General features: G+C 42.8%; 1 protein-coding gene across 2 annotated transcripts in view; it reads left to right on the top strand.

Moving 5' to 3' along the window:
* KIAA2012 (KIAA2012 ortholog) overlaps positions 1–15,503 on the top strand; it is a 124,275-nt gene that overhangs the window by 41,336 nt on the left and 67,436 nt on the right. For both annotated transcript variants that reach the window (XM_055397522.2, XM_055397521.2), the window contains exon 11: positions 7,669–7,737. In XM_055397522.2, coding sequence (XP_055253497.2) covers positions 7,669–7,737 — 69 coding nt within the window. The remainder of the gene's footprint in view (positions 1–7,668; positions 7,738–15,503) is intronic.

Here is a 15,503-nt window from a genome sequence, read left to right as displayed (position 1 = left end):
TAAACAGAAAGAAAGGTCCAAGAATATCCCAGTTACTCTCAAAACACTGATTATTTGAAGGCAAACATATGGAAAGTGGTTGACTTTCTCTGTGTTCTCCCCATTTGTCCTTTGTGATAAGGTTGGTTGCAGGGACTCATGGATAAAAGGATTCTTCCACATTGGTGGGATATTTGACAAAATGTGCTTTTCCTTGAGCAGCCTATCTCTTAGCATCTGTTGCTTTAGCAAAGATGCCTGGAGATTTGAAAGTGGAGAAGTCCGTTAGATGAGAAAGCATGAAGAAGAAGAAAGAACTCTGGACTAAATGTCCAAAGTCTTGGGTTTTATCCTCAGCTCTACCACCCTGATTTCTATGATCATTGCAAATGAATTCACTGCTTTGGCACTCAGCTTCTCCGTATGGAAAAAGAGGAACTGGAATTCAATCTAGTTCTCCCAGTGTATGTCCCATAGAAATTCAAGTCCTCAGAAGGTTAGCAGGCATTCTGTTTTTTCAAAAAAATTCTAAGACTAGATAAGTTGGAAACCAGTGGGCCAAAGTGAAGCAGATTCCTCCCTGCAGGCACCTCTACTATGTTAATATGGGTTATGGCTCCTCAAGATGAGGATATGCAGTGTTTCCCAAACTTATTTGACCACTGAATTCTTTCTTGTTTGAGTAAAGCGTCATGCACATCTAACTAGTTTTTGGAACACACTTTGGAAAATGCTAAACTGATGATTTCTAAGGTTCTTTCCAGCTATAATGCTGTATGTTAGTAAATAACCCCATTTCCCAAGGAGACTCTCTCCATAAAAGAGTTCTGTTGTCTAAATCCTGAAGCAGGATATCAGCTATTCAATAATTCATGACTGTTCTTGTTTCCATTTTCCAAACCTCAGTTCTGAATCCACAATCCTTCCATCTCCATGTAAAAAGGAAGGTGGAGGAAACCTGGGTGGCGATCTGGCCCTTTTGCCCAGTCAGTGTTTGTTAATAAGCAATCATTTCAGTGGATTTAGCAGATCTCAGATGTTGAAATAAAGGAATACATGGTTGGATATGGTCATTTGGCACCCAACAGTTCCTTCCAGGGCACCTTCCTGTACTCCAGAGGCTGGCAGGCTGAAAACCACATTTCCCAGATAACCTTTGCAGTGAGGGAGGCTGAAAGCAAATTGTGTGTGTGTGTGTGTTAGTCGCTCAGTCATGTCTGACTTTGCAACTCCATGGAATGTAGCTCACCAGTCTCCTCTGTCCATGGAATTCTCCAGGCAAGAATACTGGAGTGGGTTGCCATTCCCTTCTCCAGGGAATCTTCCTGACCCAGGGATCAAACCCAGGTCTCCCACATTTCAGGCTGATTCTGAGCCACCAGAGAACCCCTGAATGCAAATTAGGTTCTGCCAAATAGATGCACTTGCATGAGGCTTGAAGGGCAGAAATGAGGCAGAGGCACTTTGGCTACTTAATGCTGGCAAGCCAGCTGGTGAAGACTTGGTATCAAGAGGCAGCTGCTGCAGCAACTTTGAAAACACCAAGTTTTCTATAGCAGCTTCATTTCCTCTTAAAATACCATGGTGGTTTCTGTTCTCTACTGAGTCCTGACCCATATACTCTCCTCCCCTTGCAGAAATTATGGGCAGTTCCCAGGAGGCCCGGTGTGGGGCTAATTTGGGTCTGTCCCATGGATCACAGGGCAGTGATCACTGGGTTTGTTAGGACTTCAGAGAGAAGCAGGGTTCCTTCTCTTACCGCAGTGAACCCAGCACAGCCTCAGCAGCCCACGCTGGACGGTGTTCTGCTGGCCACCTGCAGAGAGCCACTGAAAACCACTGGGCGGTCTCCTCTCCTTTGACAGAAACCTCTCATGCTTTCTCTAAGTACAAAGACTCCCCTCCCTCGTATTTGGCTGAAAATGTGATATTATCACCACTTTATGCCTTCCAGAGAAGAAAAATATTAAAAATAATAGTTCTTTCTGAATCTGCTGGAAATTCTCTTTTTTAAGAAGAAATTCAATATGAAGTGTTGAAGAATACTTAATTCCTCTTTATTTTTTGCATATGTACTTATATTTTTCTTTCAGAGCCTGCGAGGCTGTAAATTCTACTCCCCTCACAATTTTTCAGAGAGCCTTAGAGTTGAGAGGGAATGTAGGCATCACATTCATCAGCGTGTAAGTAGGGGATGCATTTATCAAACAGATTCTTCTGGGGATACCTATAGATAAAACAGGTAGAAGCAGAGCTGCCTGGTTAAAGTGAGGATGGCCTGACTGTGCGCCCACCCCCACAACTTCTTCAGAGCCCAGCTAATTCTTTCCCTCCTAAAATGATTCCTGGCTGTGGGGTTTGTGCAGAGCCACTAGAACTATGAGACCACAGTTGAAAACTCATTTTATGGAAGAGAAACCGAGGCCCAGAGAGGTATGGCGACTTGTTCAAAGTCACATAGATTCTATGTGACAAATCCAAGGTTCAAGCCCAGATCTTCCTGCAACAACTTGGGCCAAAGATCGTCTCCTTTTTTTTTTAAATTTATTTTATTGGAGGCAAATTACCTTACATTAAGGAAACGGTAACCCACTCCTGTATTCTTGCCTGGAGAATCCCATGGACGGAGAAGCCTGGTAGGCTATAGTCCACGGGGTCGCATAGAGTCAGACACGACTGAGCGACGGCATGGAACGGAATATATTGGTTGGTTTTCCATACATTGATACGAATCCGCCCCGGGTGTACACGTGTTCCCCCTCTTGAACCCCCCTCCCACCTCCCTCTTCCCCACATGCTCCCTCCAGGTCATACCCGTGCACCAGCCCCAAGCATCCTGTATCATGCGTCGAACCTGGACTGGTGATTCATTTCACATATGATAATATACATGCTACAATGCCATTCTCCCCAATCATCCCATCTTCACCCTCTCCCACAGAGTCCCAAAGACTGTTCTGTATACCTATGTCTCTTTTGCAGTCTCATATACAGGGTTAAGGTTACCATCTTTCTAAATTCCATCAAAAAATTGGCCAAAGAACTAAACAGACATTTCTCCAAAGAAGACATAAAGATGGCTAACAAACACATGAAAAAATGCTCAACACCCCTCATAATCAGAGAAATGCAAATCAAAACCACAATGAGATACCATTTCACACCAGTCAGAATGGCTGCTATCCAAAAGTCTACATGCAATAAATGCTGGAGAGGGTGTGGAGAAAAGGGAACCGTCTTACACTGTTGGTGGGAATGCAAACTAGTACAGCCACTATGGAGAACAGTGTGGAGATTCCTCAAAGATCTTCTCCTTAAAACATATTGTCTCTAGTTTCTAGGCTTTAAGGACTAGCTGAAGTCCCGTCATCATTGCACCACCTCACCTGACCACCGAAGCCCACACTGACTGCTACTATCTTCAGTTCTACTAATTCTCACTACCTGGGTCTCTCACCAGGCATTCCCTAACTTTTTTATCTTTTTCACTCTTTTTCTTCATTCTCCTCTGAGATTTAAGATTCCTGTAGATATATCCCCCACATCTACTTCTGAATACACCAGAGAACACCATAGTTACTCCCAGAACACTATCCATAAATACTGATTGAAACCATGAGGAGCAAAGATTTTATCTGTTCCCCAATATATATTTTTCCATTATTCCTATTATTTTTAGAATCTCCTACCATGAAGTCAGCTTCAGATAGTAAAACATCTGCCTGCAATGTGGGAGACCCAGGTTCGATCCCTGGGTTGGGAAGATCCCCTAGAGAAGGAAATGGCAACCCACTCCAATACCCTTGCCTGGAAAATTCCATGGACAGAGGAGCCTGGTAGAGTTGGACACGACTGAGTGAATTCACTTCACTTTCACCATGAAGTTTAATGGAACACATGGCTGCCTGGTTAGAAATTATATTTCCCAGCCTCCTTTGCAGCCAGGTATGACAGGTGTGGCTGATGAAATGTGAACAGAAATAATGTGTACAACTTCTGGGTCATCTCGTTAAAAAGAAACCACTGCCCTCCTCCTTCTCTTCCTCTTCTTCTTCCTCTTCTTTCCCCTTGGACTTGGTTGTAGTGGTGAAGTAACTTCAAACACGTGGAAAAGGGCAGTGCTCTAGGGGATGATGAAGCCAAAAGATATAAGGAACCACAATGCCCGGATAACTTCATGGAGCAGAGCCACCCCGGTCTACCCACCTCCCTCAGGACTCTTACCTGGAAAAAAAAAATGTTTATCTTGTTGAACCTCTTTGTTACAACAGCTTGTGTGTATGCTCAGTCATGTCCTAATCTTTGCAACTCCATGGACTGTAGCCCACCAGGCTCATCCATCCTTGGAATTTCCCAGGCAAGCATACTGGAGTGGGTTGCCATTTGCTCCTCCCGGGGATCTTCCCAACCAGGGATCAAACCAACATCTCTTGCATCTCCTGCATTGGCAGGCAGATTCTTTACCACTGTGCCACCTGGGGAGCCTATAGCAGTTCACCACGTTCCTTAATATAATACAACTATGACAATACCTGCCATCCTAGTTTGCTTTGCTTTGTGATAACCAAACCAGATCATACATGCAGTACATCTTGTAAAGTATTAAGTAAAATTCCAATATAAAATGTCATTGGACCTAAAACAGAAAAGACACATTACATTGTGTCTGACTCCTCTATCAATGGACAGGACGCCTACCATGTTCAAGGGACAGAAAATGATGTTAATACCAAGAGCAGACATCCTCAGGCATCTATGTCATCTCATTCCATCATCCCAATAATCCAATGAAGGGAGCATTTTCATTCACATCACAGGTGAGGAAACTGAAACATAAGGGTAACCCCCTTGTGCACATTAATCACCCCTGGGGAGCAGCTCAGCATAATAGTTCCCAGGCCCATCTGTTCCAGAAACGGTGCTCTTCTCTTTCCACTGCCCAGGGTTCAGCACCAGTCCCTGTGGCTGCTGCCTTCAAAGACCCCACAGCCCACATGAAAACAGATTCACAGGCAACTGTCTCTCCCACAAGGCAGAATGAGGTGAGCATTGTAACAGAGGCCTAAACAACAGGATGCAGGGGCCTTGGTGGAGGGTGTGATGGATTCTAACCTGGGGGATGAGAAAGGACTTTTGCAGAGGAATTCCCATTTGCACTGACCTTTAAGAAACCGGTAGAAGTAGATAAACAAAGAAGAAAGACATGACCCAGTGAGGGACCAGCATGAACCAAAGAGATAGGAAAGCAGAGTCCATGCGGGAAATGATGAGTGGCCTGTAAGAAGGCCCTGTGGAGCAGGGGTAGGGGGTTCATGCGGGGAGATGGGGCTGAAAGGCAGGCCAAGACCAGACCAGGGAAGGCCTTGTGTACCAGAAAAGAGCTGAAATGCTGCTTTTTAGGCAACAAGAAACCACAGATGCCTGAGGAGGGATGTCAGGAACAGGGGTGCCAGCAGCAGGCAGGAGAAAAGGCCAAGTGCTCAGATGACTAAAGAACCAATCAGACAGCAGCTGCCAGGGGCCTGGATGGCAGGCAGTGGGCAGACAAAGCAGACGTGGTAAGGGGACGGCCCCCAGGGCCACCAGCCGCATGTGGTGAGGGTCACTTGCACGTTGAATCTGAGCAGCCAGTGACAAGCCAGTGTGTAGAGTCTCTTCACAAAATTGGCTACAGTTCTCATCTCCCAGGTGGCACTGGTGGTAAAAGACCTGCCTGCTAATCCAGGAGACTTCAAAGACTTGGATTTGATCCCCAGGTTGGGAAGAGCCCCTGGAGGAGGGCATGGCAACCCACTCCAGTACTCTTGCCTGGAGAATCCCCCTGGACAGAGAAGCCTAGTGAGAGACAAGTCCATGGGGTCGCAAAGAGTCAGACACGACTGAAGCGACTTAGCACATCCTCATCTCCAATTTTCTACTCAAACTACCATTTTCTGTTTTCACTTTTAGTTAAAAGGGTTACTTTGGGGTTGGGGGGATGCACATGCATCTTATGTGCTATAATTAAGGTAAAACAAAAATCAAGACCTTGGAGCCCGAGTCCCCCCACAGGGGCACACACAGGACCACAGTCCTTTCCCATGTGGCCCTCAGTTCCCACAGCTCCCTTGATTTAAAGTCAAACTCCCACCAACACGCATAAAAAATAAATTCCACAGTAAAAATAAACTGCCTCTCCGCTTGTCATGCAGCGTGTCTGTTTTCAGGCATTTGTGCTCTTGGGGAACTGGTTGAGCATCCCTACAGAAGACTGTGGTAAATAACAAGAGTTCTAAGGGAAGCCCTGATCGCAGATTCCCTGGAGCTGTGAGTGGGGAAGGGGCAAGCCGTGATGGAGAGTGTTTGTATAACCCTCCTGCACCCTCTCACCCTGACACACACTGAGCTTTCTCTTTCATGATTGTTTTAGCCTCTTTTTCTCTTCCAACCACCGACCACTCAATTCTTTGAGGGAAAATTAGCATTCATTATGCAATTTATCTCTCTCCTTTTAATCCAGCGTGCCTGTCTCCAAGGTCCCTACTCAATAATTAATGTTTGTTCTCATTTCCCATTCTCCAGAGCATCTATTCTTGAACTGTAGGGTCAACAATTAACACTAATTATGGCTTTTTGCCTCTCAGAATCCCAAGTTGCCCTGCTCAGCCTAAGATATGTGTGTGCTTGTGGCTGCGTGCGTGCAACACCGGGGTGGGAAAGCACCAAGGAGCAGGCTTTTCCAAGCCCCACCATAGTTTAGCAAATCAGCAAAACCAAACATTCTTTTCTGGCAATGTCTCTGGTATATGTAGTATCACTAATGAGACGATGAAGCATATAAATACAAACATGTATAGGGAAATGAGTCGGGGCGGGGGAGTTCGATAGGTCTCAAAATCTTTTTCAGATGTATTTGATTATCTATGACCTTTTCCCTCCCTATCTTTCTGATATCTCACACCTTTTTCTGTCTGACAAACAGACACACACACACTTCTCATTAAAAGACCCATTTCAGATCCACTCAGCTGATCTCTTTGCTATCTGTTACCTCTCCCCTAACTGCCTTTCTCTGGCCTGTTATCCTAATCCTCTTCAGCCATTATTTTAACTAGTTTTCATTTTGACTAACAAGGACAGCTAGGAGAATATTTCTCATCCACAGTGACTCTGAAGAGATTGCAAAAAAAATTCATCAGGGCTGTACAAAAGCCTGTCTGTCTTTCTGGCTGGAATCAGATGGGCTAGAAGCCCTCCTGTCTCCCTGGTCCAACACTTGAATTTGGCTACAGCTGGAGGCAGGGGCTCCTCACGCTTGTCTGTCATCCCCCCATCGCTGTCCACACTGGGGCCCCCACGGCACATCTGCTGTTCAGATCTGGGCATCTCCTCACAGCGGGTGTCGGGAGTTAACTGTTTCATGTTCTTATTCTGTCGCAGGTTCGCCTCTCCGAATTTACACGTCACAGTACCTACAGGGTTTCACCCTCAACACCTCAAATAAAATATTATTATTCTTCCATGCTTTTTAAATCCTAGATCAGCCTTCCCTCAATGATGGCATCTAAGGGTTTTCAAAACTATTTAATTGATTAGGAGACCTAGGCATCAAGCCATCCCACAGTGTTTTCCCCAGTCTTGGGGTAAGGAAAATAGCTTTTTTGCAAGACTTTTTTCATAGACTCAGGTAAAACCCTTATTGTTTTTCAGTCTATGAATCTGTTAGTTCAAATGCTGGCCATGGAGAGAAGGAATCCAGTATTCAACATCTACTAAAAGGTAAGATTTTCCCCTAAAGAGTCACTTCTACTTCTCCTCTGTGTTATTGGACTCATATACATTTTATTTCATACCCAGACCTCCAGAAGCACACAGTTTCTCCCCAAATATAGCAGTAAGTAGGAAATCAGATTCCTTTCATTGAAAGTCTGAGAAATACAGCATCCTCTAGAGTTACTCATGAGCAGTCTTGGTGCTGTGGTCTGAGTGTAAATATCAGGGAAGAAGAAAACTCAGACCAAATGCTGTGCTGAGCTAGCTCCCAAAGGAGAATTTGCACACATGTCGTGTGTGGGTTTCGCAGACCAAACGCTGCACAGTTCACATTATAATGAGGTAAGTATTGCCTCCCAGGGTTGGGCATGGTTCAAATTTCACATCCACAAACTAAAAAACTATCCGGAAAAGGTTCTCGGGCTTGTGTTCTAAATGCAGGAGTGAGGTCAGTTCTGCCTCTTCCATGCTTCCTTTTCCATTTCGTTCCCCCCACGGAGAAATAAGCAAAAACTGGGAGTGTAGGTTTGACTTTGAAGCTCATCTTCCAGCTGCTGCAACTGCTGCTTCTGCTTCAAACCGGGGGAAAGATGATTATGTAAAGATTTTTCTCTCACTCCTAAAAATAGTCTTTGATTAATAGAGAAATGTGTGTGGTCTTCCTCACTGCTTATTTTGGGACAGGCAGTGATGAATCCTGCATGAGAGACCTGCTATAGCAACAGGAAGCGAGGCCACAGATAGAGGGCTGGAGCCAGATGGGTGGAAGGGCACTGGTTTTGCTAGAGACTGCAAAATTAGAAGGAGAAAAGCACTGTCACATGACTGCCAATGTCAAAATCTGTAAGCAGAGGAACACCAGAGAGCCCGGCATTAGTCCCCTAGCCATTCTCCTTGGATGGACATCCTGATCATGGTGGGAAGAGTGCCGGGGTCAGTTCTGCTCATTCTCACTTGTTGGGTTGGAACTGGGCCAAAGCAGCTCTTCATAGGAGCCCTCCAGGGAAGGATGATGACGATGAAGATGATAACTACCATCACTATCTGTCTTCCACATGCCAACCACTGTGATGACTGTTTCACATTCATAAGATTACTTCATCCTCATAGCAATGATAAGAGGTAAATTCTATCATTGTCCTCACTTTTCATCTAAGACAAGGTGGCTCTGAGAGGTGAAGTGACTAGCCCAAGGTCATACACCTAACTGGTGAAGCTGGGATCTGAACCATAGGAACCTGTATTTTTGACTATGCATGGTTAGTGGTGATGTCAATCTAAACAGGCATGTTTCCCAGACTTACAGATACAGAGAACAGACTTGTGGTTGCCAAGGGGGAGCAGGAGTGGGGAAGGGAAAGATTGGGAGAGTTTGGGATTAGCAGAGGGAAACTATTGTATAGCGAATGGATAAACAACAAGGTCCTACTGTACAGCACAGGGCACTATATTCAATATTCTGTGAGAAACCATAATAGTAAAGAATATCTGTGTGTGTATGTATATATATATATACACACGCATATATAATCACTTTATTGTAAGGTAGAAATTAACACAACATTGTAAATCAACTACACTTAAATAAAATGTAAAATAGAATGGACAGGTATGTTTCCACCTAACATACAAGAGTTTAGGAAGTTCCTGACTTAATAATAACTCACACTAATAAATGATTTCTGTTGCACATCCTTGTCACCTTTCAATGACCCTTACTCAGCACCAGACACTTTTTTGTGGATAACACCAAAAATGATTTACAACTTTTAGAGATATGGAAAGAAGTTGAAACAAAGTCAGAACAGTTTGGGAGAACCAAACTCCCCAAGATAGATTATCAAGCCAGATAAGCCTGTTTACAGAGTAGCTCTCCAAATCAAAAATATTCTTCCTAATATGGCTGAAAATGGTACAGTTTCACTTCACTCTACTGTTAAAATCTCACTAATAATAGATTCACTTTAAATTCTGAAGTAGTCTCTTAAAAGGTTGATACTTCTGAGAAGCTAACAATCATTCACACTTTAGTAAAAATGTGTTTAATCAGGTAACTGTCCTCTCACAACCCAGTGAGAACAGCTGCCCTGAGGGACTAAAAGTTCTGATGGGATGAAAACAAGGTTGGAGAATGTGAGAATAAGTGGAGCTTTAAGAGTTGAAACATTCCTGGTAGTTGTGGTACATTCGAGGGCTTGGATGAACAGGAAAATATTAGCTAAATAGGAAAAGAGACTAGAGAAGAAAAGTATAGCAAGGCAAATGGTAAAGCACCAAAGACAAACCTGAGCTATTTCAGAACTGCCCCATGGCAAGCTTTGTATCTAGGGGGAGGAAAGAAAACTTTTAATTCCTTTTCTTCTTTATTCCTAGTAACTGAGAGACCTTAGGCTAATGCAAATCTCTTTCTCATTTCCAAGCTTTTGAACACACTGTTCCCTTTGCCTGGAGCATAATTCCTCATCTCCTTCTGTCCCCTGACATTTGTTTAATTGTGGCAAAATACACATGAAATAAAATTTGCCATCTTAACAATTTGTAAGTGTACAGTTCAGTAGTGTTCGGTAGATTCACGTTGTTGTGTAACCAGTCTCCAGAACTCTTTTTATCTTGAAAAACCGAAAGTCTATCCCCATTAAATGACAACTCCCATTCCGATGGGACTACCCATAGAAGCATAGAGTACCTGCTCCAGGGCTTAGAATAGAGGAAACTTATTTGTTCCCTTGATTTGCTCAAAGACCTTAACAAAAAATTCTTACATCTCTTTAAGCCTAACACTCCCCATTTGTTTTTAAGAAAATGGATGTAACACTACTCTGAAAATACCAGATACCCGCTGGGATTGAGTTTAAAGAGCAATTTAAAACATCTATTCATTGGAATCTATAGAGTTTTAACAACTTTTTGTTTTCTTGGCCGTTTGGTTTTAAGGAATAGTTTTTATGATAATTGTTTCACATATAGATGTAGTTTTGATGTGTTTATGGGAGGAGGTAAACTCCACATCCTTCTTTTCTGCCATCTAGATCTCCACCCCAAGGAATATTTTCAGATAAAAATGATAGGATTTTTTAAAAATATATAGATGACAGACTTTATATATTTGTGTACTTGAAGGACAGTTTTGACTATTTGCAAATGACTTCAGAAGTCAGGGATACATACAATCTATCATTTTACAGAGGTAAGAAGTCAAATTATAGATATGGCCAGGCTAGGAGATAGAAGCTAGTGAGTACACTAAAGCAATCTCAGCCTTATGGCCTATATTCATTGTAACATCTGCAGGAGCTCTTAGGAAGTTAATTTTTTAAAAAAAGAAGAACATTTCTTGCTTGTTTTGGGCTGTATTGGGTCTTCGTTGCTGCCCACAGGCTTTCTCTAGTTGCGATGAGCTGGGGTTATTCTTCATTGTGGTACACAGGCTTCTCATTGACTGGCTTCTTTTGTTGCCAAGCACATTTTCTAGGCTTCAGTAGTTGTAGCACATAGGCTTTAGTTGGGGTTCTCAGGCTCTAGAGCACAGGCTCAATAATTGTGGTACATGGGCTTAGTTGCTCCAGGACATATGAAATCTTCCGAGACAAGGAATTGAACCTGTGTCCCCTACATTGGCAGGTGAATTCTTATCCACTATACCACCAGGGAAGTAAGTTCTTGATTTTTTTTAACAGCCCTAAAAAGTATACCAACTGCTGTGACTGGTAATGGAATTAAGAGAAAGTGAAGTTGTCTAACAATTTGATGGTTCTCTGCTAAAAAATAGCTTTATAAATCATTCAAATCCTATATATCTATGAACTCATTAAGAGTCTGAAGAGCTCCCCCTCTTTTTTCATTTTTAGTTTAGTTTTACTGGGGATGTGATACAGACTAGGAGTATTCACAAATCTAAGGATTCCTGGAATGCTCAGGAAGTGTCCTTTCTATAGTAGCAGGATCCACTGTCCATTAAGTGTAGGACATGCATGTGGGATCAGGGCCTTGCTCAAGCAGTGAAGTCATGCTTACACAATGCACTTTAGGGCTGGTATGGATTTCAAGATCTGTGTGTGTGTGTGTGTCTGTGTGTGTGTGTGTATCAGCTATAATAAAGTTAAGAATATTTTGTCCTATCAGAGTGATAAAAATGATAACTTTTATTAACTAGTAATTCATAAATACTGTTTTCTGTTTCATCACTCTCCAGACATTTGTGTCACCTTCTCATAAAAAAGACCATAAAGAAGCATGAGGTTTTCTTAAGGATTTTTTCCTCCTGGTTTCTCTCTTGCTTGTTTCACACATCTCCCTATGGCCTGAGGATTTACATTTGTGGTCATCTTCATTCCTAGAAATTCTTCATTTGAAAATTAATGAAGACACCAGCATCAGAACATGTCCAATGGAAAGAATTAGTGCATCTGTTTTACAGGACACATAAAGATTGCTCATTCATTCATCCAACAAACACTAATAGACCATCTACTAATGCCAAATAATGTACTGGGCATAAGAAAAGAGTTGAGAGATAAAGTCCATGCCTTAAAGTCATCCAGACTAGTGGAGTGTGCTGAGAGCACATGGGAGGGTACAGGCTAACTCAGTCTGGAGGTTAAGAAGGCTGAGTTTCTAAGGATGTAGATAGGAATTAGCCACATCAAAGATGAAAGAATGCTCCAGGAAAAGGGGCCATAAGAAGGTTAGAAAGCATGGTGGCATGGGAGAAATGTAAGTAGCTTGTAGTGCCTGGACCTCAGGGTACATTTAAGAGAGGAGGTGGCGAGAAATGCAATGGGTGGGGTAGACAGGAGCAGATCATGAAGGCTCATAGGTAGCAACTAAGGAATTTATCCTAAAGGCTGTGAGATCCTGTTTACACACAAACTGACATAACAAGGTTTCTATTTTAGAGAAATGACTCTCCCAACTATGCAGACAATGGATTGAGCAGGGTAAGACCAGAGACTACACTTGCTTGACAGCAAGTGTCCAAGGACAGTATTTTCCGCAAAATATTGAACCGAATTAATTGGCCACTCTGTATGTAGCTCCACCTTCAGCCTCTTCTTTGAATTCCCTTCTTCACACCATCTTCTACCACAAGTATCCTTATTAGTCGTATGATGTATGTCAACTGGAGGATTTCTAATGTAGTTGATATTTTATTGCTACACAACTTGAATTTCTATTTGCCTTCCATCTGGGGGTTGGTAAACTGCCATGCACCTTTGGACCTCTCCATAAAAAGTGATTTATGAACTTTTGAGAGAAGTTGGTATTCCCAAAGCTAGACTCTTGAGACTGAGTTAGCCTTGGTCTAAGAAGATATAAGTAAGTAAAAACAGTTATTTCAAATTGGAAGAAAAATAATGTCCTTGCATTTAACTAGACATTTCCATATTTAAACCTAGACTGACTCATATCTTCTAGATCTGTCTACTTGGCTCCTTTAATAGAGCTCCCTGGGGTATGTCTTTAGGCTGGAGACTTTCACAGGTCTTAAGCAACTGTTTGATATGCCCATCTCATCCTCCTCCTCATCCAGGAAGATTTAAAGTGAAAATGTGTAGCATAAACAAGACCTTAAATCTTGTTCCAAGAATTTGATAATGACAATACCAAAAGGCCATCTTGGGTCTTGATCTCCTGCATTAAACAAACAGGTTCAAGATTTATTATAACACAACAAAAGCTCTACAGGTCATAGGTATCTTGAGTCATATCATATAAAATAAAGTATTTTTAGATACTATTCTTAAGGAAAGGTCAGCAGGGCTATGTAAAGGGGCCAGTATTACCCTTCCTTTTATGGTTTCATTTCTACTGGAAAGAATTTTTTTTAACAATCTGGAATTTGCCTTTGCATTTTCCATTTTTGACCATGAAGGTACGAAGGCTGACTTTTAAGCCTCCTCCCACTGATTTCTGTTGCAAGTCCACATGCAAAGCTGTGGGAAGGTACAAGTACTTTCTGAGATATGTTTGGCATTGGATACATCCCCTCAGTGATGAAGCACTGCAAGTTATGGGGCAGTTCCATGAGTGAACATTAGCGGTCAAAGGGTACTACGCCTCAGAAACAGCATGGTGGAAAAAGACGCTCTGCATAATTTAAGAGGCTCCCGCCAGCACTTGTGATAGCTCCTGCCTTTGTACCCACCAAGCATTTGACCCCTTTGGAGCCTGCAGGTCTGACATTCTCTCACAAGAACTGACACACAACTGGGAAGGAATCAGGTGGCCCACTCTGCCTGATAAGGTGACTTTCAGTCTCTATTTTGATATCAGATGAGCATCCTATACCAAGAGAAATAAGTATTCCAAAACAATCAGAATAAATATAGAAATGTTTCATTTTTATTTAAAACAATAAACAACAACTTGGGAATTAAACAGGGAGGCCTGGCGTGCTGTGCTTCATGGGGTCGCAAAGAGTCGGACACGACTAAGTGACTGAACTGAACTGAACATAGGTTGAACAGCAGCAACAATAACATAGGTTGAAACTGAAGGAAATTTTTAATATATTTTTATTTGCAATTGAAGGACAATTGCTTTACAATATGGTGTTGGTTTCTGCCATACATCAACATGAATCAGGCACAGGTATACATATGTCCAGGGCTTCCCAGTAAAGAACCCGCCTGCCAATACAGTAGACATAAGAGATGTGAGTTGGATCCCTGAGTCGGGAAGATCCCCTGGAGGAGGGCATGGCAACCCACTCCAGTATGCTTGCATAGAGCATCCCCATGGACAGAGAAGCCTGGGAGGCTATCGTCCATAAGCTTGCAAAGAGTTGGACATGACTGAGCAACTAACACTTTCACTCACTTTCATCTGTTTTACCTATGGTAGCGTATAGTATATATTTCCATTCTACTCTCAAAATTGAGGGAAATTTTAAGGCACCCATATTGCATGCTAGTATCAGATGTTCTTTGCTGCTTTTCAAGTTTTGAGTGTTTGCTGAAGGATCCCATGATTTGAAGAAGGCAGAAGAGGTTTGGGATGATACCCCACCTAGTGAGGGTCATTTCTGAAATTGTCCGATTATCTGGCAGGAATGCTATCTCCTTGCTAAAAGCCTGCCGTTAGATTAATGCTAGCATTTGAAAATCTACTTGGGCCCAATGGTGGGCAGTGGGGGAAGGAATGTGTTTTTTATCTCTTTAGTGGCAGAAATGGTCATCACAAAAAGACTCTGAGCTCCCAGTCTCAGGCAGGCCTGGAAGCTGTATAGTCTGTGGTTTGTGAATGTACACACCAGCTCAGGAATAATGGGAGAGAACTGTGCCTGTATTCACAGGCAGTTGCCTACAATGGTTGACGGGTTAGTCAGTTTCTTCAGCTTGATAAGAGGGGAGATCCTGCCACATGGTTCAGAGAGGAAGTGTTACCACCCCCATTGCTCTATCTCCCAGGAATGCAATTTGAGTTGTGTCTCCTCCTTGACAGCCTGGACCTCAGTAAATTACCAGGGTCTTGACCCAAGAGATGGAGAAGTCTTAAGCAATTTTTCAGTCTCCTATCTAAAAACGTGTTTACATTTCTTGAACTCTGGCTGACTGATTCATTCTCCTGGTGTTGCAAGAACTTTCCTTATGCATTAGAATTTATAAGTTTCTTTTCTAAGAGACTCATGGTTCCTTCCAAGCCACGGTCAAGTGAACCTCATCGCAACGCAATTTTGTTGGGCTGGATTTGTCCAGAGGATGGATCAGGGCCAAGCAGCTGTGATGTGGCAAGATCAAGTGAGGCTAACAGGAGGAGGCATGAGGTGGAGG

Source organism: Moschus berezovskii, chromosome 2 (assembly GCF_049115385.1).
Source record: "Moschus berezovskii isolate FMDL1 chromosome 2, NW_MosBer_1.0, whole genome shotgun sequence".
NCBI classification, from domain to species: domain Eukaryota; kingdom Metazoa; phylum Chordata; class Mammalia; order Artiodactyla; family Moschidae; genus Moschus; species Moschus berezovskii.
This window is presented reverse-complemented; position numbering and strand designations above follow the sequence as displayed.